This window comes from Aythya ferina (genome assembly GCF_964211825.1).
Source record: "Aythya ferina genome assembly, chromosome: 10".
Lineage (NCBI taxonomy): Eukaryota > Metazoa > Chordata > Aves > Anseriformes > Anatidae > Aythya > Aythya ferina.
The window spans coordinates 6,303,076-6,327,031 of NC_140306.1; the positions used below are offsets into that span (position 1 = coordinate 6,303,076).

General features: G+C 44.8%; 1 protein-coding gene across 4 annotated transcripts in view; it reads right to left on the bottom strand.

Annotated features, from left to right (window-relative positions):
* Positions 1-22,476, bottom strand: part of SLC25A26 (solute carrier family 25 member 26) — a 96,431-nt gene extending 73,955 nt beyond the window's left edge. The window contains exons 1-3 of one of the 4 annotated variants that reach the window (XM_084530764.1): positions 8,015-8,210; positions 6,247-6,403; positions 4,125-4,234 (exon numbers count right to left, since the gene is read on the bottom strand). In XM_084530764.1, the coding sequence (XP_084386890.1) occupies positions 4,125-4,234; positions 6,247-6,403; positions 8,015-8,047 (300 nt within the window). In that variant the 5' untranslated portion in view covers positions 8,048-8,210. Of the gene's footprint in view, positions 1-4,124; positions 4,235-6,246; positions 6,404-8,014; positions 8,211-21,906 lie in introns of those variants that run through there. The other 3 variants (XM_084530763.1, XM_084530766.1, XM_084530765.1) reach the window with 3 other exon arrangements.
* Between the last annotated feature and the right edge of the window lie 1,480 nt (positions 22,477-23,956).

A 23,956-nucleotide genomic window follows, 5' to 3' on the forward strand; every position in this document is an offset into this window, starting at 1 on the left:
GCAGACTAAACATGCAGGGCAATGCCGAGTCAAGATGAAAAATTCCAAAGCCCTGGATGCAGTAAGTGCGTTTCCTACCCCCAAATTTCACAGTTAGGCAAGTGGTACGCTAAGAGGTTTTTTCTCCCTTTGGTAACTCATGTGTTCTTCAACCTTCACTCTTCCTTGATGAGATGAAACGATATGCTGCATAGCTGTCCTCTACGGTTTGGGCTCTGTCTTGGTATTTTTTTTCTTGTATTATGGGATATTCGGGGTCACTATACAGCAAGATTCAGTTATAGGAAAAATTATGTTTAACGGGGTCAGATGATACGTGTACTTTTTTTTTTGTAAAAAATCCTACCCCTGAAGATGAGGTTACTCTCCTAAATTATAAAGTATAAAAGGAAAACAAACAAACAAAAACCAAAACACTACAATCACTGCCCCTTCACTGCTTGGTTTTATTCCTCAGCCTGTACTGAACCAAGCCAGCTCCAGGGGACTGTTTCCCATGAATTTACACAGGCTGTAAGCAGTAGGGAAGAGTGGCTGTTACAAAAACCAAAGAGCTCCCATTTAACCAATTTCTCTCATATATTTTACCATATTTTGATGCAGCATTTTCATTTTTCTGCCTTTACCTATTTTATCATTTTTAGCTGGGCACATTCAAAGCAGATTAGTCAGCGTTAGCATACCTCTAGGCTTAGCACATTTTACTAATGCACAAGAATGCAGCCAACTCATCTATGCTCACCAGTAAATGAGCAGCAAACCTGGAAATTCAACCCCAGTTTCTCGATCTAAATCCAAATTTCAGTTTTGCAAAAAAGACAGCTTGGAAACGCAAACAGATGTCTTGGGAATCCTAACACGACCGAGCCTTTGGCTTATTATTTTACATTTAAAAGCAATGTATATCAAAGTAATTATTAAAGTATACAAAAGAGGGAAAGTATGTATTCAACAAAAACAACTGACAAAATAATAGTCCCAGTGGTTATACCTTGATTAAAACGTAATGACTAATCAATAAAACTATAATTATAACTTTCAGTCTGATGCAATTTGGAAGAGTTTATATATCTTGATTGATCTGTTAAGACTTTATTAAAAAAAACAAGTGTAAGAAGATCTTGCTTAGTGCTATTTTTATTACAGATTCGCTGTAGCAAATCTCTAAGTCCCTGCCTCAATATTTTATAGTTTATTTCTCTCAGCACACCAAGAGAAGAAGAAAAGCTAGCAAAAAGCAAAATCTTATTGGCTGAGAAATGGTTGTGACAACATCACAGTTTCCACACCATAAAGTCAGATTGCCATTTCAAGGCTATCACCACACATTTCTCTGGCCTTAGGGCAGCAAGAGCCAAACACATGAGGCACTGATAAAGACAGCCCTGAACAACTCATTTAACTATGCAGCATCTCAGTTTGAAAAAAAAAAATGAAAGCAGTGCCTGCCTGAGTTGTAAGGATCACACAAACACAGACCACCTTGGAACAGTCAGGCAGCAGGTTCTGTAATTACGCACAGGAGTCAGCTGTAGCCGACCTTTCTCTGGCTGCTGCTGATTCAATTACCCAGTTGTGGTTTTCTTGCAGAATACTCACAAGCAGAGGAGGTATACTATAAATAACCCACTCGCAAAAGAAGAGAGAATTTTTCAGGGGATTTTATAACAGAACACTGGTACCTCTTCATAAGCCCAATCATCATTTTGTTTGATTCTGAAACAGCAGTAGGGAAGCTTAAGGCACCTGTTCCGTGATGTTCCAAGCAAACAAGGAATTTCAGAGCTATGCACTGCCGTGGTGAAGAACCTCTAACAGCCTTTGTAGGATTTCCATAGAAATAAAGTCTGTGCACTGCCTGAAGTTAAACATCATAAGCTAACAGTGCAGACTCTAATCAAGATCAAGAAGAATCCGCCTGAGGAGGCAACACAAACGTATCCCACCCAGCCCTAAATCTACCATCTTCTATCTACTCCTGCCTATGATTATACTACAGGAGGGGTATGCTGCATTCACCTATCTCCATGTGCTTGGTATGGTAAATTAAGTTCACTGTCTCAGTCCCATTCAGTCTGATAAGTATCATTTCCACAGAAGAATAAAAATTACTTGGGAATCAAAGCTGAAACCACAGAGAGCAAGAATAGCTGAACTGCTTCCCAGGGGAGGCAGCTATGCCAGTCTGATATAACAGCAAGGCATCGCAGAGCTAAGGCAAAATGGCACAGCTCCATCTGCACTCCTTGCAGCCTGGGACCAAGCCACTCAGAGGAGCATAAATACACAGCTACGTGCAAAGGAGGGAAAGCAGCGAGCTTCCTGAGAGATTAAAAACCTCAGTTAAAAGCAAAATATGGAACCAAAGACACAAACCGTTTTTCTGCCCCGTATCACAGGCTGAGTTTAAGTTGCAAAAGAGCCAGAAATATTAATTTTGTATAGCCCGCTGCCCTCCCCTTGACCTGTGGGGAGGCAGCCCACACCCCACCTCATCACTACAGCCAGGAAACACCCAGTGTGACAAAAGCAGGAACAAGGAGGGGACAGCGCTGGCAGCCACAGCAGCGGACTGTTTACAGCTGAACACCCAGACCTGACCACTGCCAAGGCACAGTTCCAACCCCGCAGTTAAAAACAAGAGGGACATCTAGAGAAAGATGGACTTTGCTGAACGAAAATAAAAAAGAAAGATGGACTTATTTTTTATATTTATTTTTGAAAGATGGACTTTACTTTTAAATACTATATTTAGTATTTTATTATTTCAGTCCAATAGTTTAACATTGCTCGCTCGGGTAATGGTTGGACTTGATGATCTTAGAATTCTTTTCCAACCTGAATGATTCTACTTTATTTGTTTGGATACTGTAAGTTGCAAACAAACAAAAAACTACTTCCACCCACTACTAAATTCTACAAAGCCCACGCTGTTAAGAAGGGAAGGGCAACCTAGGTATCAAAAAAAAAAAAAAAAAAAAAGAAAAGCTTTTCTGGTGACCTGTCTTATTGATCATCTAAGGTGTTCAATAGAACTTGGTCTCAATTATTCTCAGTACTGTTTGAACCTTGGCAAAACAAGTTGTTACTTGCTGCTCCAGATCCTGCTATAAACAAAGTAATTAGAATTTAAAGGATAAAAAGCACAGCAACTTTTCCAAGGAGTGGGTGGAAAAACATTTAAAAAAAACTTGTATACAGACATGATTTTCATTATTCACTTTTTATCCTGCAATAACCCAACCAATACACAAACCTAAGGGCTACTGCTAGCAGAGAAACTATGAAAAACTGTCACTAAAAGGTGCCCATTCCAAGGAAAAAAATCATTACCTACCCATGACACAGGCTTTGTCAGAAAAGTGCCCAGGGAAGTAGTTCAGTCACCATCCCTGGAGATCTTTAAGACGTTTAGAGGTAGAGCTCAGTGATATGGTTTAGTGGAGGACTGCTTAGTGTTAGGTCAGAGGTTGGACTCTGATCTTGCAGGACTATTCCAAACTAGATTATTCTGTGATTCTGTGTTATACAGCTGCCAGTTGCCCTATCCCAGATTCTGTTTATAAACACTAGAAAGTCTTTTCATCAGCATGACACTCTCTTACAGGAAATGGTGTTGGTTATGAATGCGTTCAGGGAAGAGGAGAAAAATTAATATTAATTAGTGAATACAGGCTTTTACCACCTAAGCTGCATGGGTTTCAGATGGTGGCACCCACCTGATTTACTACCGTAAGACAGTTGTGTTGTATGTAAAAACCTTTTAAAAATAAAAATAATTTCCGTTACTACCCCACCTGATGCTGAAAGGCTGTAAACGCAAGAAAAGCCTTCTTGAAAGTTAATGTTGACACACAACCACTACAGTGTGAAGGTGGATTCATATTTCAGAACAATGCACAGTTCCTACTGACTTAGCAAGCTCAGCCTAAGAACTCATTTATACACTTGGAAAGAATCCTGACAAATATCAGCACATCATTAAAAAAATAAGAAGTATTATAAGAACTGTCAAGTGCATATATGGGCAGCAGTCAGAAAAGACATGACACCAAATATGAGTTCTGTAATGGAATGGTTTCTTCTCCTTCCACAGAGGCACAACATATAAAGCTCTTTCTTACCACTTCCCCAAAGGAGGCAGCCACCATGTGTGTTACTGGAGTCAAGTACGATGCAGAGCCGTGGGGCAGCACAGATTTCACATTCTCATAGGTGATAAAAAACGCAGCAGCTGAAATTCAAGCATACATTCAGTCATTTAACCGTCCCTCCATTCTTTCATCATAGAACTAGCCCTAGAACATAGAACTAGAACATTTAGAGGTGGATTCTGTCACCTATTATTCTAAAAACACATTTGAAAAAAGAAAAATTATTGCCCCAAAACTCTAACACTGTAGGAAAACAATCTGTAGGTAAATCTCTTCAGCAGTTTATGCTCCTAGTGGGCACACCTCCCACTGACACCAAAGGTGCCAAGGCTTCAGGCAGCACTAGTTTAGAGATAAGGAAGGAGATGTTAATGAGTCCTGACTGTCCAACAGGTTTTGAAAAAACCCTATCTTTCATACATGTGGAGGGGAAGGTAGAAATGACGCTGTTCTGTCCCAGTTGAATTGGGCAGGTGACCTTAAATAAAGAAGCAAAAATAATCAAAATAATTGATACAAACCTGCTACACTGCAATCTGCAAAACCATTTCAGTGGCGGTTATCAGTAACTTCTTCCTAGTTCAACATTTTACACTTTAGCTCCAAAAAGAAATTCTTCTGAAGTTCCAGTGGACAAGAAACACAGAAAATGAAACTGAACATAACAAGAAAAAGTGCACTTATTCACTGCAAGTCAACTGCAAAGGTACTTGCACCTTAAGGGTTACTTCTTCTCCTAACAATAATTTCAGTTTTGAGTCATATGCTGGAAAGATAAAAACACAGTTCAGATTTTGAAGATGTAAATCTTGAAAAAAACTGACATGTCTTGCGGGGGAACGGATTTTAATTGTAAAGAAGGACTACGTGAATTGCCTTCTGCTAATCAAAAGATGCTTATCACCTCAAAAGGAGATAACCGAGCAGACAAGATAAAGAACTGAATTTTTTATATCATCTTATGAAGGACATCAAACATCTGAAGGTGTAAGGGGATTTGTCAGCAAAGTTCTCCTAACATTTATTACTGACAGCAGAGCTTGGTGGTTTTTATTTTCCTTCCCTACAAAGACAAAATGGACAAAGGCATTAGGATTTTTAGATGCCTATTCTCTGCAGGGAGAAGTATTAATTTTTTTTTTTTAATGTTGCAGTTTCAGAAGTATTCCTGATGTCTTTTCATGTTAAGTGATTTGTAGCTGTTTCTCAGGGAGGAAAAGATGTGCAGAGCATCCCCAGGACATTCAGTTCAAAGACCTCCAGTGCTCAAGCACTTTCTGATTCATTTCCATCGCCATGGAAGGCCGGATCATGACAAAAGCATCCAGGGCAAGCAGGACTTGAGTCCTCTTTGGCACCTGGAAATGCCTTGGGTGCCCCGATTCAGTAAGAAGTGGCTCATACGGCATATCCAGGAACACTTCCAAGGAGTAAGGGCCATGCAGGGAACATTTAACACCAGCAGCTACTTGCCCACTTGTTAACCTTTGCAGCTCGTTTATTTAAGATAGGTTTGCACTGCTGGGCTACGCCAATCACTATGCACTGCTCCCACCACAGAATGATGCTTACAATAGCAGGATTCATGCAGGTGTTTAAGAGAGTAAAAACACACTGGAGGAGGGCACCAAACCGCACCCACATTAGAGACGTACGCTGCCTGTGACACCAGGACAGGCTTCTTTAAGCACAAACACAGCCTCCAGGTCCCACTGACAGGGGACTGTTCTTTGCCAAAGCTTTCAGAGAAGTTCCCTACAGCTTGGAGCTGAACTGGAGGAATTAACCCACAATGAAAACCTCAGATATGAGCTGCATGTTTGCAAACGTTCCTGTTCAGGCAAGTTCCCAGCTGAAATACGGCACTAAGGACAAAACACAAGAACAGAGTAAGTACACAGCAGCCTTTACTCCAAGCGTGCTCAGAGATTTTGTTCAGTGTCATACAACCCTAGACACTGTTTTCACAGCTGGACATTGTCCCACAGAATCCAAACTGTCACCTGCAGGAGAGGAAGCCACTGACATGAATGTCCTGTGCTACCTAACACCCACTTAAAGGAAGATAAAGCACAATCCGACCAAGATTTACCATTTGGAAAGGATCCTATAGCAGTGGAGGGAACACCAGCATAGATGCCACGAAAGCCACCAGCCTTCCAAAATCCTTGGGGACTTTGCAGTCTGGTTTTGACAGTGTCCAGAGGAAAAAGGATCAAGTCGACACAGACACCAGCAACTCCGCCAGCCTTCAAGATAAAATCACAAAGTGCATTAACATTCACGGGTGTGAAGCTGCGGTGCTTATGTGAGCATCCGAGACATGCCTAAGCCAAAGCACTACCAAAAGTATCCTTTCTGAGATCAAATTATAAATTGACAGTCCCACACAGATCTCCTTAACTTCTATAGCTATAATGAGAGATTACAACCTTTAAACCATTTAAAGGTGTTTTCAAAATAATCTCATTATGTTGCAGAGTACAAGCAAAGCAGCGCTTATCTACCACACCTAAAAGCAAGACAGCCAATGTCACTTATCAAAATGCCACAGCACAGAACCACCAATACCCCTAGGAAGCTGTGTGATAAGATCAGGGAGGACAGAAGCAATTCTGCTTCCCCGTAAGCATCTCTAGAAAGCACACTCACATTTCCTAGCAAACTTCGTACTTATAGTGTTCCTGCCCACCCTTTTCCTTTATTGAACAAAGCCTAAAGCAAAACTTTTTTTGTTGTTGTTGATGTGAGCACATAGAAAAAAAATAATATATATGAAAGCGATTTTTCCAAAGCCATAAGGAAAAGTGGAAGGTTTTCTTTTTTTTTTTTTTTTTTCCAAAGCAATTCCTAATACTACCCCCCCCAAAATAGTTTCAACTAAAGTTCAAGGTTTCTCAGCATCTGTGTTTCTAGGTGACTTTGGTTTTAGGTTTCCCCAGAACGTGGCTGATCTGTAGAAAATAATTACTTGCCAACAGCAAGAAGGGATTGAAATAAACTGAAAAAAAGGAAAAAATAAAAATAAAAAGGAAAAAATATTTAGCGATAATCCATTAGACGATATTATTTATTCATTGTTGTTCAGAACAAGACACACTTTGCAGAAATCTACCGCATATAGACAGCAGGCAAGAAACTATCACAAGTTTTTAACTCAGTCTGCAAGCAAATCACTTTCTCCTGTGTTACTCTGATTTTTTTTTCCAGCGCCAACAGAGGATTCAGAGAGGTGTTGAGTTGCTACTACTGGAGTTTTAATCAATAAGTTAATTACTCTTTTAATCTGTTTGGCTATTTTGCATGCATTGATTTTTCTTCACTCTTTTTCATCAAAATCCTTATCTGCTCAAAATAGCATTGATCAGATTTAATCAGATTTAACCGAGCCATCTGCTAAAGCATGAATCAAAAGTTACTAATTGCTTCTTTACTTTGCAAACTCCTGCATCTTAACGCCATTTAAATGCACGAAGCAGCGAAGGGCGCACCTGCCAGCGGGTGCCAATATCGGCGTGCTTATAACTGCAGCAGAACAGAAATGATTTTAGGCAAAAAGACAACCAAAATAACTTCATTCCCTGGCTGTCAGTCACATCGGCCTTACAAGGAGCTGGGGACACCCCACAGAGGGCACCCCACTGCCCTTACATCGAACCAGACACCAATTAACAGCACCCAGCGCGACCAAGCGCTGCCCGGCCCGGGGACACAGGGAGCACCCTGCACCCCCCCGCACCCCCAGGCCAGGCCCCCCGCGCCCTGTGTCCCCCTCGGGTCCCTCCCAAGGCCCAGCTCGGGCCTAGGCCGCGGCCCCCGCGTCGCCATGGCAACGGGCAGGCCTCGGCCCCCGCACTCACTGCCAGGGCCGCCCACGACTCCCGCGGCTCCATGTGCGGGGAGCGGCGGCACAACCCGGCACGGGGCAGCACCGCCCGGCCCGGCCCGGCCCTGCCCTGCCCTGCCCGGCCTTAGGGGAAACGGAACCGGGCTCAGGTCCCCGCAAGGGCCTAGCCCCGCATGGGCGCGGCCATCTTGGGGCCCCCGAGCCGCGGTCAGGTGGGCGCCGAGCCCGCTGCGCATGCGCCCCCGCCGCGCATGGCGGGGAGCGGCTTCAGCGCCTCGGTAACGGCCACCGAGCGTTAATGAGCTGTTAACGAGCCATTAATTAGCGATGAGTCGCGTGCGAGCAGCGGTGCTGCTTGGGCATCTGAGGTGTTTGCCGCTCTTCTGGCCACGAGTACTCCTGAGTAGCTGGGGGGTGTTTCTGTGCCCCCCCTCACCCCCCACCACTGACTGAGGAAACGAAACCAAAATCCAATAAAAGTGAATAAAAATAAAGATACAAAGAGGGTTTTGACACAGAGCTCTCGCATAATCCTCACCCAGCAGAAAACCACGCTTGAAATTATAGGAAATATGATTCCAGAGGAGGGAAAGGGGGTAGATGTTAGAAAGCACTATAGACAGTGCATGCAGAGCAGGCAGATCGGCAGGCTTTAATTCAAGGTTTCCTTGGCTGAGAGCGCTTTGTTTGGGAAGACTTTGGAGGCAGAAGCTGAGGAAGCAATGATGCCTCACATTTTCACCATCAGTGACCATCTTCAGACAGCTCAGCCCCTCTTTGGCAGAGCACTGAGGATGTTAGCATGTGGGAAACACTCAACCTATAACATCTGCCCTCAGCAGTGCAGTGGCTGACATCAAAATGGAGTTGCCAACTCTCGCAAACTTACTACAGCCCTCCTACAACTCAGTGGTTTTTCCTGAACACCTGCATTTCTCAGGGACATGTGATGTTGGTTAGAATAGTCTTCATATTGTCTTCATTTTCATTCGAGTGAAAAGCTCAAAGCTCTGCAATCAAATATAGAAATATAACACATTCATGTTCTTTCTCTCTCCTTGGTTTTCTGGTCCTATTTTACATTTTTTTTCTGCTCTGGTGTATTATCAGTACTTCATTTTAATTTAGTCTTTGTTATGTTCATTGAGGATCACCTCCTGTTTTCCTATCAGCACATGATCAAACAAGTGGACTTCTTTGACTTTACTAGCACTCATCCCCATTATGGCTGGCTTTCCTTCCTTTATTCCAACACCTGTGATTCCTTGGAAGGGCTTTGGGGCCAACCAGAGCCAGTTTGCTATCCAAGGAATTACTTCCTGAAAACTTTGGGTTGGATTCCTGGAAGAAACAGGAGCCAGTTACATGTGTCAGCTATAATAAAGGGAACATGGGACTGAACAGTTATTAAAGTAATACCCAGCAGAGCGCCTGACTTTCTGAAAGAACCCTGCTATTTAGGTAGAAGTAAAAATGATCCAAAATCTACCATTTCCAGCTGGTGTTCTGCTAAGTGACTAAATAAACACAAAAGCCTGAAAGTTCCTGTGTTTCCAAGTCCACATCTGTCATTAGATTAGGTACTTCAGAGCAATATTAAAGGGGGAAAAAAAAAAAAATCAGATGTCTGCAGTAAATGAAGCATAATTTTAAAGCTATCCCCACATAATCCACTGATGGCAGCACTTGAAAGAAGACCTTATTTTCCATGTGTGCCCAGGTCTCTTGATGTAAAGGTGCTTAGGGTCATAACAAGAATTTTTCACATTGTTCAATGCAAAGCGTTCAAATACACTCAGTGGCAGTCTCTTTTATTTAGCACCTTCTGTCAGAAGAACTGCAGCTGGCTCAGAGAGGCCACAACCTCCTACTCATCCAAGCCACCATCCTGTCTTAAATGAGGAAGCTCCGCCTAATGCTGCATGCCAAGCACTAATCTTTGTGCAGAGTCCTTCAGTGGACTCCCCCCAAGCTTGCAGAGTAAGTTGAATAAAGAAAGAAGTCCATTTTCTCACGTCCTTTCTGAAGCTCAAGGGCTGAAGGATGAGCTAGGGAGGCTGAGGCATAGCCCCGTGATGCTTCTTCCCCACAGTTCAGATGGTTGTCAGGTGGTTTTGCCAAAGTCAATCTACCAGATGACTAGGCCAGCCAGGGCTTTCAAACCTGCCAGTCTCCTAAAATATAAGCTGATTATAGCTTTTCTCTCACTACTTTTCTGCTCAGTAGGGTCCTGGTTTCTGTTATAACACGTAAGTTCAAAGTTTTTCAGTCAATTGATCCACATGACTTTCAAGCACTGAATAATTTCACACGCTTTCTTCCTGCCTGTAGGATTTCTTGTTTTCCTCTCCCCTGGTAGCACTCTGTCTTTAGTTAAAAACTACAGCCCAGGAACATCTACCTGCTCAGCCCCTTTTCATCTCTGCCCTTCCCTGCCCGTGGCTGCAGGCTGGCAGGAGTGCTTGCAAAAATGACCGCCAGGCCTACAGCACCTCACCTGCTTCCCCCAACCTTTGCAGCACATAAAAGCCTTGGCAAGAGATGAAAATCCCTTTAATCACAGTATGGTAAAGAACACGTTGCGTCTATGGATGCCCCATGTGGAATTTTGAGTTGCCGACATCAGAACAATCCTCTGTGCTGTGCAAAACATAGGGAACAAATATGGGCCGCCAATAGGGCCTCTCTTTATGGGCTGCTTAAGCACCATTTTGAATCCGTTTCACATTATTAATCCTCCCACTGGTGGGTATTTATGTACAAAAAGGCATATATATGTGCATATATATATGGATATATGCTTGTTTACCTGTATTTTCCCCCCCGTCTCTAGCTGCTGTCGGGAGGCTGACACCAGCAGCAGAAGATATATTGATCTGGTCATAACATATTAAGGCCGCTGAAGAGCAGATGTTAAAAACAGACTTCTTGGCATATATCAGCCCCTGGCGGTATCAGTTGCACACATGTTCCAGTTTATTTATTAAAGCAATTGCTCTCCTCATTCTGTTTATTATCTTTCTCCTGGGCAAGCCAGGCGCATCCGAGCCAAGCCCTTCCAGTCAGCCAGCCCCTCGCGGGTCGCCAGGTTTGCCTCAGCGCAGACAACACCCTGCAGCTCTTCCTTCCTGAGAAACCAGGCCCGGCCCGCACTTGGGGAAAGCAGATGGAAACTCAGCCCCTGCAAAAATGTGTCCTGGCATAAGTAGAATAAAAATAAAGGCTCGTGGATCCCTCTGATTTGAAGCTAAGCAGGTACGTGGCTGAGCCAGGGAGGCCATCTGCAGGGGGATGTCGGCGATGTGGCTGCGTACAACACCCAAGGGGCTGGGATGTACTACGGGCTCACAGCATGGCAGAGTGGGCCTGCAAACAGAGACCAGAAGCGAAACAACCTCTTGGCCATTAGAAAACTTGTTCGTCCCCATTTTATGACAAACTGCAACAGAACCGTGAAGTTGGAGCAGAGCAAGAGCACATTCCTGAGAACACACCATGAGCGTATCTCCATGCAATGGAAGGAGTGACATCGGCCCTTCTCCAGGTGACAGCGTTGTCACCAGCCTTCTTCAACACCCATCACATGCACACATGAAGGCAAGGGCTCCTGACACAGTCTTCCACAAGCACAGATTTATTTCCTACAACTTATTTCTGCCAGGGATGGGCCAGCAATGATTTAGTCACAGTTTCAGTGCATAAAAAATCTCAGAGGCAACCCGAGGCCTAGTGATCAGGGCTGTGAAGAAGCAGGGTCCTGTGCCCAGTCCATGCCCCAGAACTGCTCCTTGCCTCCAGCTGCCACCCCGGTGCCCCACAGCCCCTCCGCATGCACAGTCGCTGTGCTACAGACACCAGCCCACTTCCCTGGCTGCTGCGTGGGCTGGTGGAGCTGCTTCCTTCAGGAAAAAAAAATGAAAATGAATTAAATATTAACCTAACATCTCGCCAGCAGCAGACAGCTGGACCTGGATGGGCAGCAGTTTTTCCAGCCTCTCCTCATTTTGTCAGGCTCACTTTTATTGCTTTGACCCTCTTGCAAAATACAGCGAAGGCTGTTTTAATGAGGATTTTAGAAGCGTTTTTTGCTACTCATACACCATAAGCTCCCCTTCACGCTTACAGTAGCATTCCCTGTTCTTAAGAAATCTGGCCATTTTTAGAAATTTTGCTGAAATACTAATTGCAGTAAATTTTTGTGGAAGCAGATGGGGAACCAGACAGCCAGAGATTTAATAACTCCTTTGAGTACTTAGCAGCAGAAACGCTAGTCCCCAAATTCATTAAGAGAAAAGTGATTAATGAAGTTGTAGATTTTGCATAATGATAGAAAGCCTTAAACCGTACAACTTTCTGGTGATCCTCATTTATCCTGCCTTATTGGCTGCCTGGACAATTGGAGATGAGTGGTCTGGGAAAGACAAAATGTCCATTTTAACTACTGGGTAAAGTAAGTGAAATAACAATCCAATGGCAACACGGTGACCTTTTCCATGTGAGCATATCTGCCAGAGTCTCTGCAGTTCATCTCACAGCACAGCTGAATTAATCTAATATTTCCATTTAGCACATAAGAGAAATGGAGGAAAATCTTAATTATGCCTGCATTTGTGGCTACAGTCCAGTGACCTGACAACTGGAATCGCTCACATCTGTTCTCAGCTCATTTTGTGGGCTGATGCAATGACTTAGTTGACTCAGGAAGCAGAGTTAAGAAAAAGTTTGAGACAGGATGGCCCTAAACTGCCCAGGCAGCTCTGCACTACCAAACTCTTCCAGGGGAGCACCCCGACATTCCCAAAGAGTGGGTTCCTTGGGCAACCAAATTGCTTGAGTCGTTCTCCTGGTGGTTTAGTGCCTTCCTCTCTTTTAAATAGAGGATTAGCAGACCTGGTCTCTTCCAAAAGCTGCAGCCAGGGTTAACAAAACACACAGTGGGCTGTCCTCTAAGAGAACAAAATTTTGTTGGGTCTCTGTAAAGAAGGACTCAATTCCAATTGTATTTCCTCAAATTTCATGATGTTTTGTTCCCCCATTCCTCAGAGCTGGACACTGACACTCCGCCCTGCCCAAACTGAAGCGTGAGGCTGCCTGTTCCCTTCCCAACGCCCCCAGATCCTCCGTCCCAACACCCCTGCCACAGGGACGGCAGCCCCAGCCCCAGGGGAGGTGCGTGGCCATGGCCCTGACCCTCACGCCCACCGCTCAGCTCCATCAGCCTCCTAGCAGAAACAAGTTGTGAGCGTTTCCATGCAGACAAGCAGCAATATTTTAGAAAATTAGTTCCTTGCCAGCTGTTTGCTCAGCTCCTAGTTTTTATCAGCTCAATTCCTTCTCTGGCTCCCAGGAGCGCGGCTGATGGGAAGTGCTGGCGGTGACACCGCAGCCGTAACGGTGCCCCTACAGGGAGGTGCTGCTGAAGGAAGGAGCTTAAGGGCTTATTTGAACAGCTGAATTTCAGCATGTAAACCACAGCTATTTTTAAATGTAAACTGTAAAAATTATGACATTTGCTTTAAAAAAAAGCTGTGTGTTGTGCTTGGTGCTGTGTACTTGCTATAATTCATTTTTAGTACCCTTTAATTCAAGGAAAAGTCTCTCTCAGGCTGTTTTAGCTACTCAGAAAAGGGCAAAGAAACCAAGTTGTCCATGCACCACAGAGTCTGCATCAGAAATCCAAAACTACCCAGCATTATTTCTATGGCTATGTGGCTTTGGTAGCTTGGAATCCCCACTACTTTTTTTGCAGAAGACAAAATTATTTCTATGATTTTGATATAATTTCTATGAATTATTTCTATTTCTATTTGCAGAAGACAACATTATTTCTATGGCTATGTGGCTTTGGTAGCTTGGAATCCCCACTACTTTTTTTGCAGAAGACTCACCAGTCTCCAGAAAGCTGAGGTCTTTGAGGGGACTTGTGCAGCTCCTTCCACCGGCTTGCACAAGTGGTAAAAGCCTTATCTGCAGGCAATGCTTGATTTTTGGATTATAATAAACCCCAAAATGTGACTAAAAATTGTGATATTCGTCCCAAGAGGCTGGGATTGCAGTGATATTAAAAGGGAGATAGAATATTGAAAGTCTCAGTAGTACCTAAATATTTTCATGTTCATAAATCTTGTTGACTTCATTTGAGCATTTGAGGAAGTCCCCAGCAGCTGAGCCCCAGCCCAGTAGTCAGCACATGATTTGCCCCTGCAAGAAGACGTCGTTTTATCCTGAATAGCACACGGCACCCCCAGACAGCCACGCTGCTGCCCTTCTGCACACACCTTTAATTCTCTACTGAGCTACTTCAGCCTTCAGTCTCCATCTCCACTGTTGTCTTTGACATTGTGCAGCCCATCCCGTTGGTGAGAGGCGGCCAAAGCTTCCTTCCCAGGACCAGAGGAAGGAGGCTGATGACAAGACATTCTCGTTCACCCTCCTGCGAGTTTCCAGGGCCCTTTTCCTTTTCCTCCCGTTGTGCAGCGAGGGAACCTTGCCAGCCTTTCTCCTTTCACTGAGCTTATCACAGCCACCTTCCGATGCGAAGTTTCCCAACAGGGAAAGTTTCTGATCATTTCTTCGTATCACGCAATCGGGAGGTGCATTGCCACTCCTGGCAGATAACCTATCGTTGGTATTCTGCTGCAGAGAAGCCATTATCTAAGGGAAACAAAAGCCTGGGAACACAGGCTGTTTGTACACGGGGAAGGAGAAGCATATGACATGTGAATTTGCCAGATGTTACCACTCTGAATCTTATTAAAATATGCCCTGTGCTGACCACGGCTGCATAATCTGCACGAGGAAGGAGGCAGAAGATAAGAGGAATTTCACTGACAGCATTATAATGGCCCGAGCAGGCAGGCTGGGAGCAATCCCCTGACACAATATCTAAGTTGCTTGAAGAGGTACAGACAGCTGACCTGGCTTTTGTATAGTCCTGACCACTGCTTCGTTTGACGCTATCCTGCCTCCACATCTAGGCAGAGACTTTTTCCAGAAAATAACATAGGCTTCCAACATGTGCATTATAAAGGGTCCTGACTTCTGTCCGGCTCAGATGAGGTCTCAAGGCATGTTTTAATGCTCTTCTGCTAGCGTCATGTGTTTGTCTAGTTGGAAGTATTCCAGGTGACTCAATTTGCACACAGCTTCTTAAAGTCTATTCTCTATGGATTTATTTCACATATTTTTGACTTTAGAGGAGGCTGTTGCAATTCCCTATTCCCCCTTTCCTCAGTCCCTCTCATCTCACACCTAGAAGTGCTTTGGGGCGTGCTGTGGGGATGGAGAGGCATTGAAGGGCTCTTTGAATTGTTGCCTACAATTCCAGCTGCTTGGTTCATGCTAGCTCAGGTGCAGAAGAGCCCCATCAGCTCCTCTGGGGCTGAGCTCCCCTGCTGTGCTGCTCCTAAGGGTGCGCGTTGTGTGCAGCCCCTGTCAGCAGGCACAGAGAATTAATGCCCGTCCTTCTCCTTTCACCATCCCAAAGCTGCTGATGCACTCCAGAAACGGTTCATACCACCTCAGGGGCAGATGTTACAGCTGCCAGACCTCCAGCGTCCTGGAAAACCAAAATGCAAAGACTTGAGCCCCGGCTTCTCTAAAGTCTTGCAGAGTGCCCTTAAGTGGTGCCTAGTTATTCCTTATTGCCTTTTACTATTTACAGGAAACAATATGGGGAGGCTGTGCCAGAAATACAGATCTTGTAATTGTTTTTTATGACGGAGCAAACAGGAGCTTATTGTTTTAAAGTCAGGTCAGCTCCGTACCCTGCAGTGCCTCAATTTGGAAGTTCACACTTGAAAGGAGAGAAAATTGTATCCATACTCCTCGTTTGTCCTTGTCGGCAGGCTCAGGGCTGCGCTGATGAGCTCTAATCACACACGTGAGTCCGAAACAGGGAGAAGCATCATTTCTCCGTACACAGAATGATCAACTCCAAGTTAAATGCAGTGCTTTAAAGTGATTTGTATCCATTCTCACCCCCACCTCCTCAGTCTAATTAACTTCTCTAATAGAATTAATCAGCACACTAAATATGAGACTCACTAGCAACTAAAAAAACCATACCACTATCTATTCCAAAATACAATTACACTGACAAACTCAATTACATGCCTCAGTCGCTTCTGAAATTACTTGCTGATATTGGACTGTGCACAGTTTAAGTTTCATTGTTAAAAGAAATCATAAACACTTTCTAAATCGTACAATGTTTACAGAAATACACAGAAGCACAGCTTTTATTACCCATGTGGCAAAATTAATTTGACACATTGAAAGCAAATGAATAGAGCTGGAGGACTCTATTCAAGCAGCATTCTTCCTACTGATACAATTTACACTGGGGGAACATCTAGCGCATTAACCTTATTAGACTCTGATGTAGGTAAATAGCGTTTCAAAGGGAGGGAGGAGGGATCTGAATCAAAATTCTTTCTGCATTTGAATGAGAAACATCAATTACCGCATTTCTAACTATTCATTTAGCACAAAAAGCTCTCTCTCTAAGTAGATTTTTGCTCTGAAATCAGCAGAACTTTTGCAGCAGGGGCAGCCCACAATATGCAATTACGATCTTGGCTTTAGTCTTTTAAGTCTGTGGTGAATCCATCAGCTGAAAATAAATTCCAATCAGATTTGATAATGCGAGTTTAGCTTCATTTGCAAGTCAGATGAGGGAGAAAAACGTTGCTTGTTTTTTTAATAACCAAGTTTATCAAAGTTCATCTTGATCTGAAGATGCAGATAGAGGCTTGCTGAACTTCTTCTTTGTCTGGTCATATGCAACACCTGCTTCTCAGTTTAATTTAATTTCAAACTAAGATACCAGTCAAGTGGTAATGTTTCTAACCTAAGGGATGGAGCTACTCTTGCTTGCAATTGGCCACAAGTAGATGAAGATTTGAGCTCTGGTCCAGCAGAACATGCATTGAACTAGAAACACCAATATCCTACTGCAAGAAACCTCCCCCTGTATTTGACAAGAATTTATGTCCTTTCAGAATTAATATGATGAATAGTAATTTCTGTTGGCAGAAGCATTCGGAGACCTGGTACCTGCTCCACAGGCTTTTTGCTTCCATAGCAGGGCACTCATAGAAGCAGTCTTTGCAGCTGCACGTTCAGATGAACCAAGCCCACACTCTGTGCTCTGCAGATGACCACCCCCTGTCCTCCCACCCCAAAGTAGGAGAAACCAAAACAAAGACCCAAGGGAATGATATGAGGCTGTGACGGGTGGGATTTCGGTTGGATATCAGGAAAAGGTTCCTCACCAAGAGGGTGAAGAGGCACTGAAGGAGAGGGTGAAGTCAGGCACTGGGACAGGCTCCCCAGGGTGGTCACAGCACCGAGCTGCTGGAGTTCAAGGAGAGGTTGGACAATGCTCTCAGAGACATGGTCTGATTTTTGGGTGGTCCCGAGTGGAGCCAGGAGTTGCACTTGATGATTCTTGTGGGTCCCTTCCAGCTTGGGATATTCTGATTCTATAAACAAGGCTTAAAAACAAGGCAAAATGATTGGCCTGTGTTAGAAGAATTCTCATTCCTTTCCCCTTAAAAACTAGGGATGCTCATTATATGCTAGGGCAGTAACATTTTGGGGCCAGACAACAGAGAGAAGGCATCTCCAGAGGAGCCATTCCCACCGTCTTCTGGGGAATGTTTGTCTTATTTTGGGCTTTTTGACCTAGCTTTTAATGTCACCATCCCAGGCACCTGTATGCAATGCTGTGCTCTTCCTGCTAGAAAGCTCCCTTCATGAGCAGCCTGACAGCTCACGCCCATCCTCTGTCCTCTGCTCCTTTCCTCTGCTTTGGATATCTAGAAATAGTGAAATATTAAAATAGAAAAGGTTCTAATCTATGCTCATGACCCCACAGCCACTCCTGTTAGCAGTGCCATAGCACAGCCACATGATTTCGTGGCTGCAGGGAGACAAATAAATGGATGGTGTCAAAGCGCTGCTTTTACAGAAGCTCAAGAATAAGACTAGCTTTGGGAACAGAGTAGATTTTATACTTTCATCAGAGGAATATCATGCATCAAACTGAAGCCTTTCAAGAAGATAGGAGGTGGTTGGCTATTCCACATCCAGGCATCCTCTTTATTCATTCCATACATTTCTCCAGTCGCCAGTGATGCATTAGATGACACTTGCAAAGGATTACAGACCTGATACAATATTAGATAAAAATTACAAGTGAGAAGCTATTTTACTGCCATTTATTTTCATCAGCTAAGCATCGCTCTCCTAAATGCCATTCTAGGTTGGTCGATATTGGCTTTTCAGGCTGCTGAAAAGTTTTGTAATTCTTTTTTGTTCACAGCTTATGTATAGAAATCAATACTAGTTTGCAATCTGTTGAAACTGTGAAAGAGTCAAGTTACAAGTAATATATGCCTGATTTCTCTTTGCGTTCTATTCCCAGTCCATCAGAGTGAAAATTGGATTCAATTCTCAGTCAATCTGATATCTCATAATTAAAAAAGGTTATTTCCAAGTTCCCCACCCCCCACATTTTCCCCTCACACTTAAACACATGCTGAACAAAACAAGTAGGAACACATCTGAATGTTTCTTAACATCACTGTCAAAGGGAATCTTTTCTTTGATTCAGAGCAAGCTGGAAGAAGTCCCCTCCCTAGCCAGGGCATCTAACGTAGCCCGAATATTGGTCAGTGGGGAGCGGAGCCAACTGAGCCTCTTCTGCTTCACTGCTGCTATTTAATTCTTCTGTTCTTGAAAGTTTATGGCATATGCAGATTTCATTTCATATAAATATACCTGCGGTACTGAGCCTTAACGATTCTGACTTCTCAGGGGAAAAACAGATGAAAGGAAATGTCTTGCAGTGTTGGGCTGGCTACAGGAGATGCAAATTGAAGCTTCTGGGCTGCCTCCTCAGGAGCAGATGCAGGAACTTAGAGCATGTTAGAGACCAAGCAGCAAAGAGTTTGAGCAAGTGGGCACTTTGTGACATACACAAAGCTGACTGTACCTGAGTAATCACATCAGATACAATTAGCATGACTTTGTATGTAAGTGCTTGTTTATTCCAAATGTAAAACAAGCATCACAAAATAGCCAAACCAGGACACTTTTATAGTGTTAGGTAATAATTGCTCATACGTCTGCTCCAAACTGAGGGGGAGGAGGGGACCTGCCATGTCTTCTATGTCCCATTGACTCCAGGCATCGACGTATCTAGGGATTGGGCTTTAAAAAAAAAATAAAATAAATCAGAATTTGTGCTCACACCATCAGAAATAGAGATCTCACTGGTGCTTTCAGGAACAGTTAACCACGAAAATCGTCAGGCTCCAGATCTGCCTTTTCTGGAGATCAGCTGGGAGTTTGTTACAAGCTTCAGAACCTGCGAGGAGTTCGGCTCGGAAAAACACTTCCCCATCAGTTGCTCTCCAACTGTGCGTTGGGAGAAGCAAACCCGGCTGACACACACCCAAAATTCACAGTCCCCACAGCTCCAAGCGTTTCTGGGCTGAGACTACCACCTAGCGTCCCCACCGCAGACTGCGGCTCCTTCGCGGGGAGAGGCGCACACTGCAATCATTTGGGCCCTTCGCTAATGACATTATCATAAGTTATTCATCTCCTGAGACGCGTACAAAGGGAAGGCAGGCTGAGGGCTGCACAATGCCATCGTTTTCCCAGCTGAATTGGAATAGAAAAGTCAGCTGGGCTTGGGGTGTTGGAGCTCAGCCAGTTTAATAATAGCTGGTGTAGGAAGCCAAAGTGATGCTATTTAAGTGACAGTCTGCAAAATCAAGGCGATGCAATGAGGTACCAAGGGGTCCTCAAGCCCTGCAAGGGCTGGGAGAAGGGGCAGAGAACTCAGTTCGGGCAAAGCTGCTGCAGGGAAACTGGAAAACGCTACGGAAGCCACTGAAATGTTAAATGCTTCCAAATTAAGTGCCTTCTCCAGCTTTGACTTATTGAATTGCCATTCATTTTCTATTATACTTCGGAAAGTAATTTTGAAGCAACAAAAAAAAAAAAATTAAAAAAAAAAAAAAAAGAGGAGTTCCCTCTGACCCAAGAAAACTTGTGCCTTTTCCAAATGAAGTTGCCTTAAAACCCTCCCATGCCATCCTTCCAGTTTGTGTGCTGTAACAGCACTTCCAACTAGAAGAAGATTGCATTAGGAACTGTTCAGGCAGCTCTATTTCCTTGCAGATACTGAATGAGCTGTGACAGACTGCACCATGCCAGGCTTGTTACATACATCTTCCCTGAAAACACTGCAGTTTAGAGAAAGCCTTTAACCCTCTGACAGCAAAGAGCCATTACATTGCTTTTGATGCTAAAGCCATAAAGGTATCTTATTGCTTCAAATTGACAATTTCACAATGTTGTAAGGGGGCCTGGACATCCTCAGGCAGAAGGCACTGATGCTTTTGAACCATTTTTAGAGCACCTGCCTTTCATTTTCAGCACACTTGAATTATTCACAGCCTACCGGAGAGCACACATCTCAGCTGTCTCCTTCAGCTCAGGCAGCCACGCTGTGATCCTCAGCACACCCAGCCATCCTCTGCAGGCTGGCGAGGCCATTTGAAAATCAGAACTGCCCACTGGTGGGAGCCAAAGCAAATTTTACTGTGCCAGCATGAGAGCTGAAGTATTTCTGCCACAAAGCAGTAGGGGCAAAGCAAAGGGGCAGGTCTCTGGAGAGCAGAGCCTTCTGCTCCTTCACAGTGCAGGGGGAGAGAGGGAGGAGAGCTTTCCTAGGAGAAACCCATCGCCTGCCCACCCAGGCTAGAGCCAGGACTGACACAGGCAGGAAATCTCAACCCATACTTGGGTTTGGAAAGAGCCATTTGTAACCACATCAGGCATCCCCCTCTTGCTGCCCTGTGTGACTAAACTTCTCTGCAAGCATCTTCTGGTCCAGCCAGAAGTGTGACAACAGGGAAAAAACAGCTCAGGACTGGCAGGCAGGCAAATCATTCCCTCTAGCATTAAACTGACACTGCTGACATCTAAACCTGATGGCTTCTTTCTCTCCTGATGCTAGCTTTGTGGCAGTATCCAAGAAATCCCTTTTAGGGGAAAATAGTTTCATTGATTTTGGAGAAAACCTTGCTTGACAGATTTATCACCAACATTTCCCTTTGCCACAGATAACTCAGAAGTAGGGGGCACCCAAGAGATCATTCAGAGATGATTCCCACCAGCCCAGGGCTGATATCAGCAGGATTTTTCCTGACCTTCCTCTCCCCTTCCTTTCACTTCTCTGTTAGTGCCCTGAGCACACAGAGCTGACTGAGCACATCACCGCCTGCTCCTGCAGCCCCCAGGAGCCATCCAACTGCTTGGGTTGGGCACGGTCACTTCAGAGCTCAAAACCCAAAGGCTGATAGCTTAAGAAAACCAATAGAAAGGGGAGAGAGCACTATCAGAGCCCACCTACTCCCTTCAACAGAGGGATACGATAACTAAACACCTCTGTGAATCACCCAAGACAAGCCTACATTTGCTGTATTAAGTGTAAGCTACTTCCCCACACCTGGAAACACATGCAAGAGCTTTCTTCAGTGCCTTGGACACCACACAGGAAGAACAGGACAGCTGGCTTTCATCTACTGCTCATCACACATTTCTGCTTCAGGGTTACCCCAAAGCCATGAGTACATCTATACCTTCAGCCAGCCATGAAAAATCTGGAAGCAAACTTATATTGGGATACCTTATATGAGCAACCAACAGGGATTGCAGACCTGGAGGTTAGCACCACATAAACACAGAGGCTGCCTTATATCTAAAGAATACACCAACGAGACTCAGGATCATCTTGCTGTGCAAAAAGAAGGATCAATGCAGAGAAGCACTCAGCTCCTTCACACTGAAGGACACTCACTGCAAAAAAAGAGCTTTACTACTCACCTTGATCTTAGAAAGCATCCTTGTATGCACAAGCAGCCTACTAGCAGCTGCCCCCAGCACAAAAAGCTTTTGGTGTAGAAGAAAAATGGCTGGTATCTGCACTTGGCTTTATCTGTGATGGATCACGGATCCCTCCCTTCCTCAGCTGATCCCAGTCACCAGCAATCAAAGCCACTCGCTGCCTGGGCTGGGAACAACAGTCCTTTAAAAGGATGAGGAGGAGGGGGTTTCAAAGGAATGGTTGTGTCTTTTTTCTGAAGGAGAAATAGTGTAGGATAGAAGGGGGAGAAAAAGTTCAGAAGTCTCCTGGTTCCTAGAGTACTAGGACAGAGTTAGAAGAGTAACAGGCCTCAGCCTGAAAGAATGGAATCCACCAAAAGAAGAGAAAGCTAAAGAGAAACTTAGGTGAAAGTTAGATAAAGGGATAGAACAGAAAGGTAGGAAAAAAATCTGTTTACTCTGTTTCTTTAATAGTCACTTCTGTTACTACTTCTGCTTAAGAACTTTATAGAGTGCTGTGTCTGGCTGAAGTTGTCTTAAATGCCGGTTAGCTGGCTGGAGGGTGTCCTGGTAAATATGAGCTCCAGCCCAGGTCAGAAGGGCACTGTAAGCACTGAAGGTTCCTGTCTGAACCTCAGCAGAGCACTTAATGTGACCAGGTGGGTGTCTGTCTGCAGAGTTAATAATCTGGAGTCTAGAGAAAACACTGCCATGTGGCTGCTGAGCTCCCTAACAGAGATAGTGAGGGTACCATGGTGTGGGTCCTGAAGCAATATTTCAGCCAAGGGCTCTGAGATAATTCAAGACCACAGAGGCTGGAGAACTGCTGGCACCCTAGCTGCCCCCCTTTACAGCCCATGTTTAGGGAAATACTCACCAACAGGTTAAGCAAGAGAATGAAAGAGGGTTGTGCTCCATGTGTGGCTTGAGTTGTTTGCTGCAAGCTGCCAAGCACAGCTCAGAGCTGCCTCTCTGCGAACCTGCAGCTGGAGGAGTGGTGTCAGGGTTGCAGCTCTGTGGGTGTCTCTGGGCTGGGCCTTTGCAGTCATTCCTTCAGCAGGGCCTGGCCTCTTGGCCTCTGCTTTCTGGCTGCATTGTGCAGGAAGAACAGGCACTAAAAAGCAAAATGGGAAAACAAACTGAAAAAAAAAAAAAATAAGCAGAAAAGAAAGCCCTAGCCAAACAACAGACTGTGTTAATTAGGAGTGAAGGAGAGGCTGTCATGCACCAACACCAGGCTCCTAAAAGCTGCTGTAGGAGAATATTGAGCTCTGCTTGAGTCCCCATCCTCTGGCTCTTCTAAGTGGGTTGCTGCCGAATAACAAGGCTCAGGCAGGCAGCCTGCTGCAGGGCTCAGAGAGCACCCACTGGGAGTGCAGTGGGCTGGGAAAATCAGGTACCAGCACCCGGGGTCTCGGTCACGGTGGGGAGGAACCAAGCACACGGTGGGAGGCAGTGTGGAGGCTTTTGTTTTCTGGCCAGGATGGGGGAGAGCTTTGGGGCTGGAGCAGGGTGTGGAGGATGCCTTTTCCTGAGGGCTGAGGTGGTAATAAAAGGCTCTCTTAATGAAGAGAGGACACCCTAAATTTGCCCTTAGACAGGGCATGCTGATGGAAGTCATCCTTGGGCTGGGATTTCTCTGCACTTGTCCCACCTGCTCTATACACTTCTCATCCTCTGTGATGCTGCCCAGCTCTCAGGTGACTTTGGGGTGGAAGGAGATGCCAAGCGTGATATTTATGGCCCCTGTTCTTGTGCCTGGACATGTGCTGTGGGACAGCCCTCCAGCCTGTGCCCCGCAGAGCTGACCCTGCTGCCAAAGGCAATTCCCAGAGCTGTGCGGGGGGCAGCACCCAGGCCCTGGTCTCTGAGCTCATTATTACTGAGCACTCTTGAGAAAGCTCTTGGGTCAAGTTATTCAGACTTGCAATCATCTTGCCATGCTCTAAATGCTTAAATGGGAGCGGGATCAGGTCCTTAACGTATTTAAAATTGTGAGGGTATCTCCGCTGGAGAAGTGGCTCTAACTTCCATAGCAGGGACTTGGCAT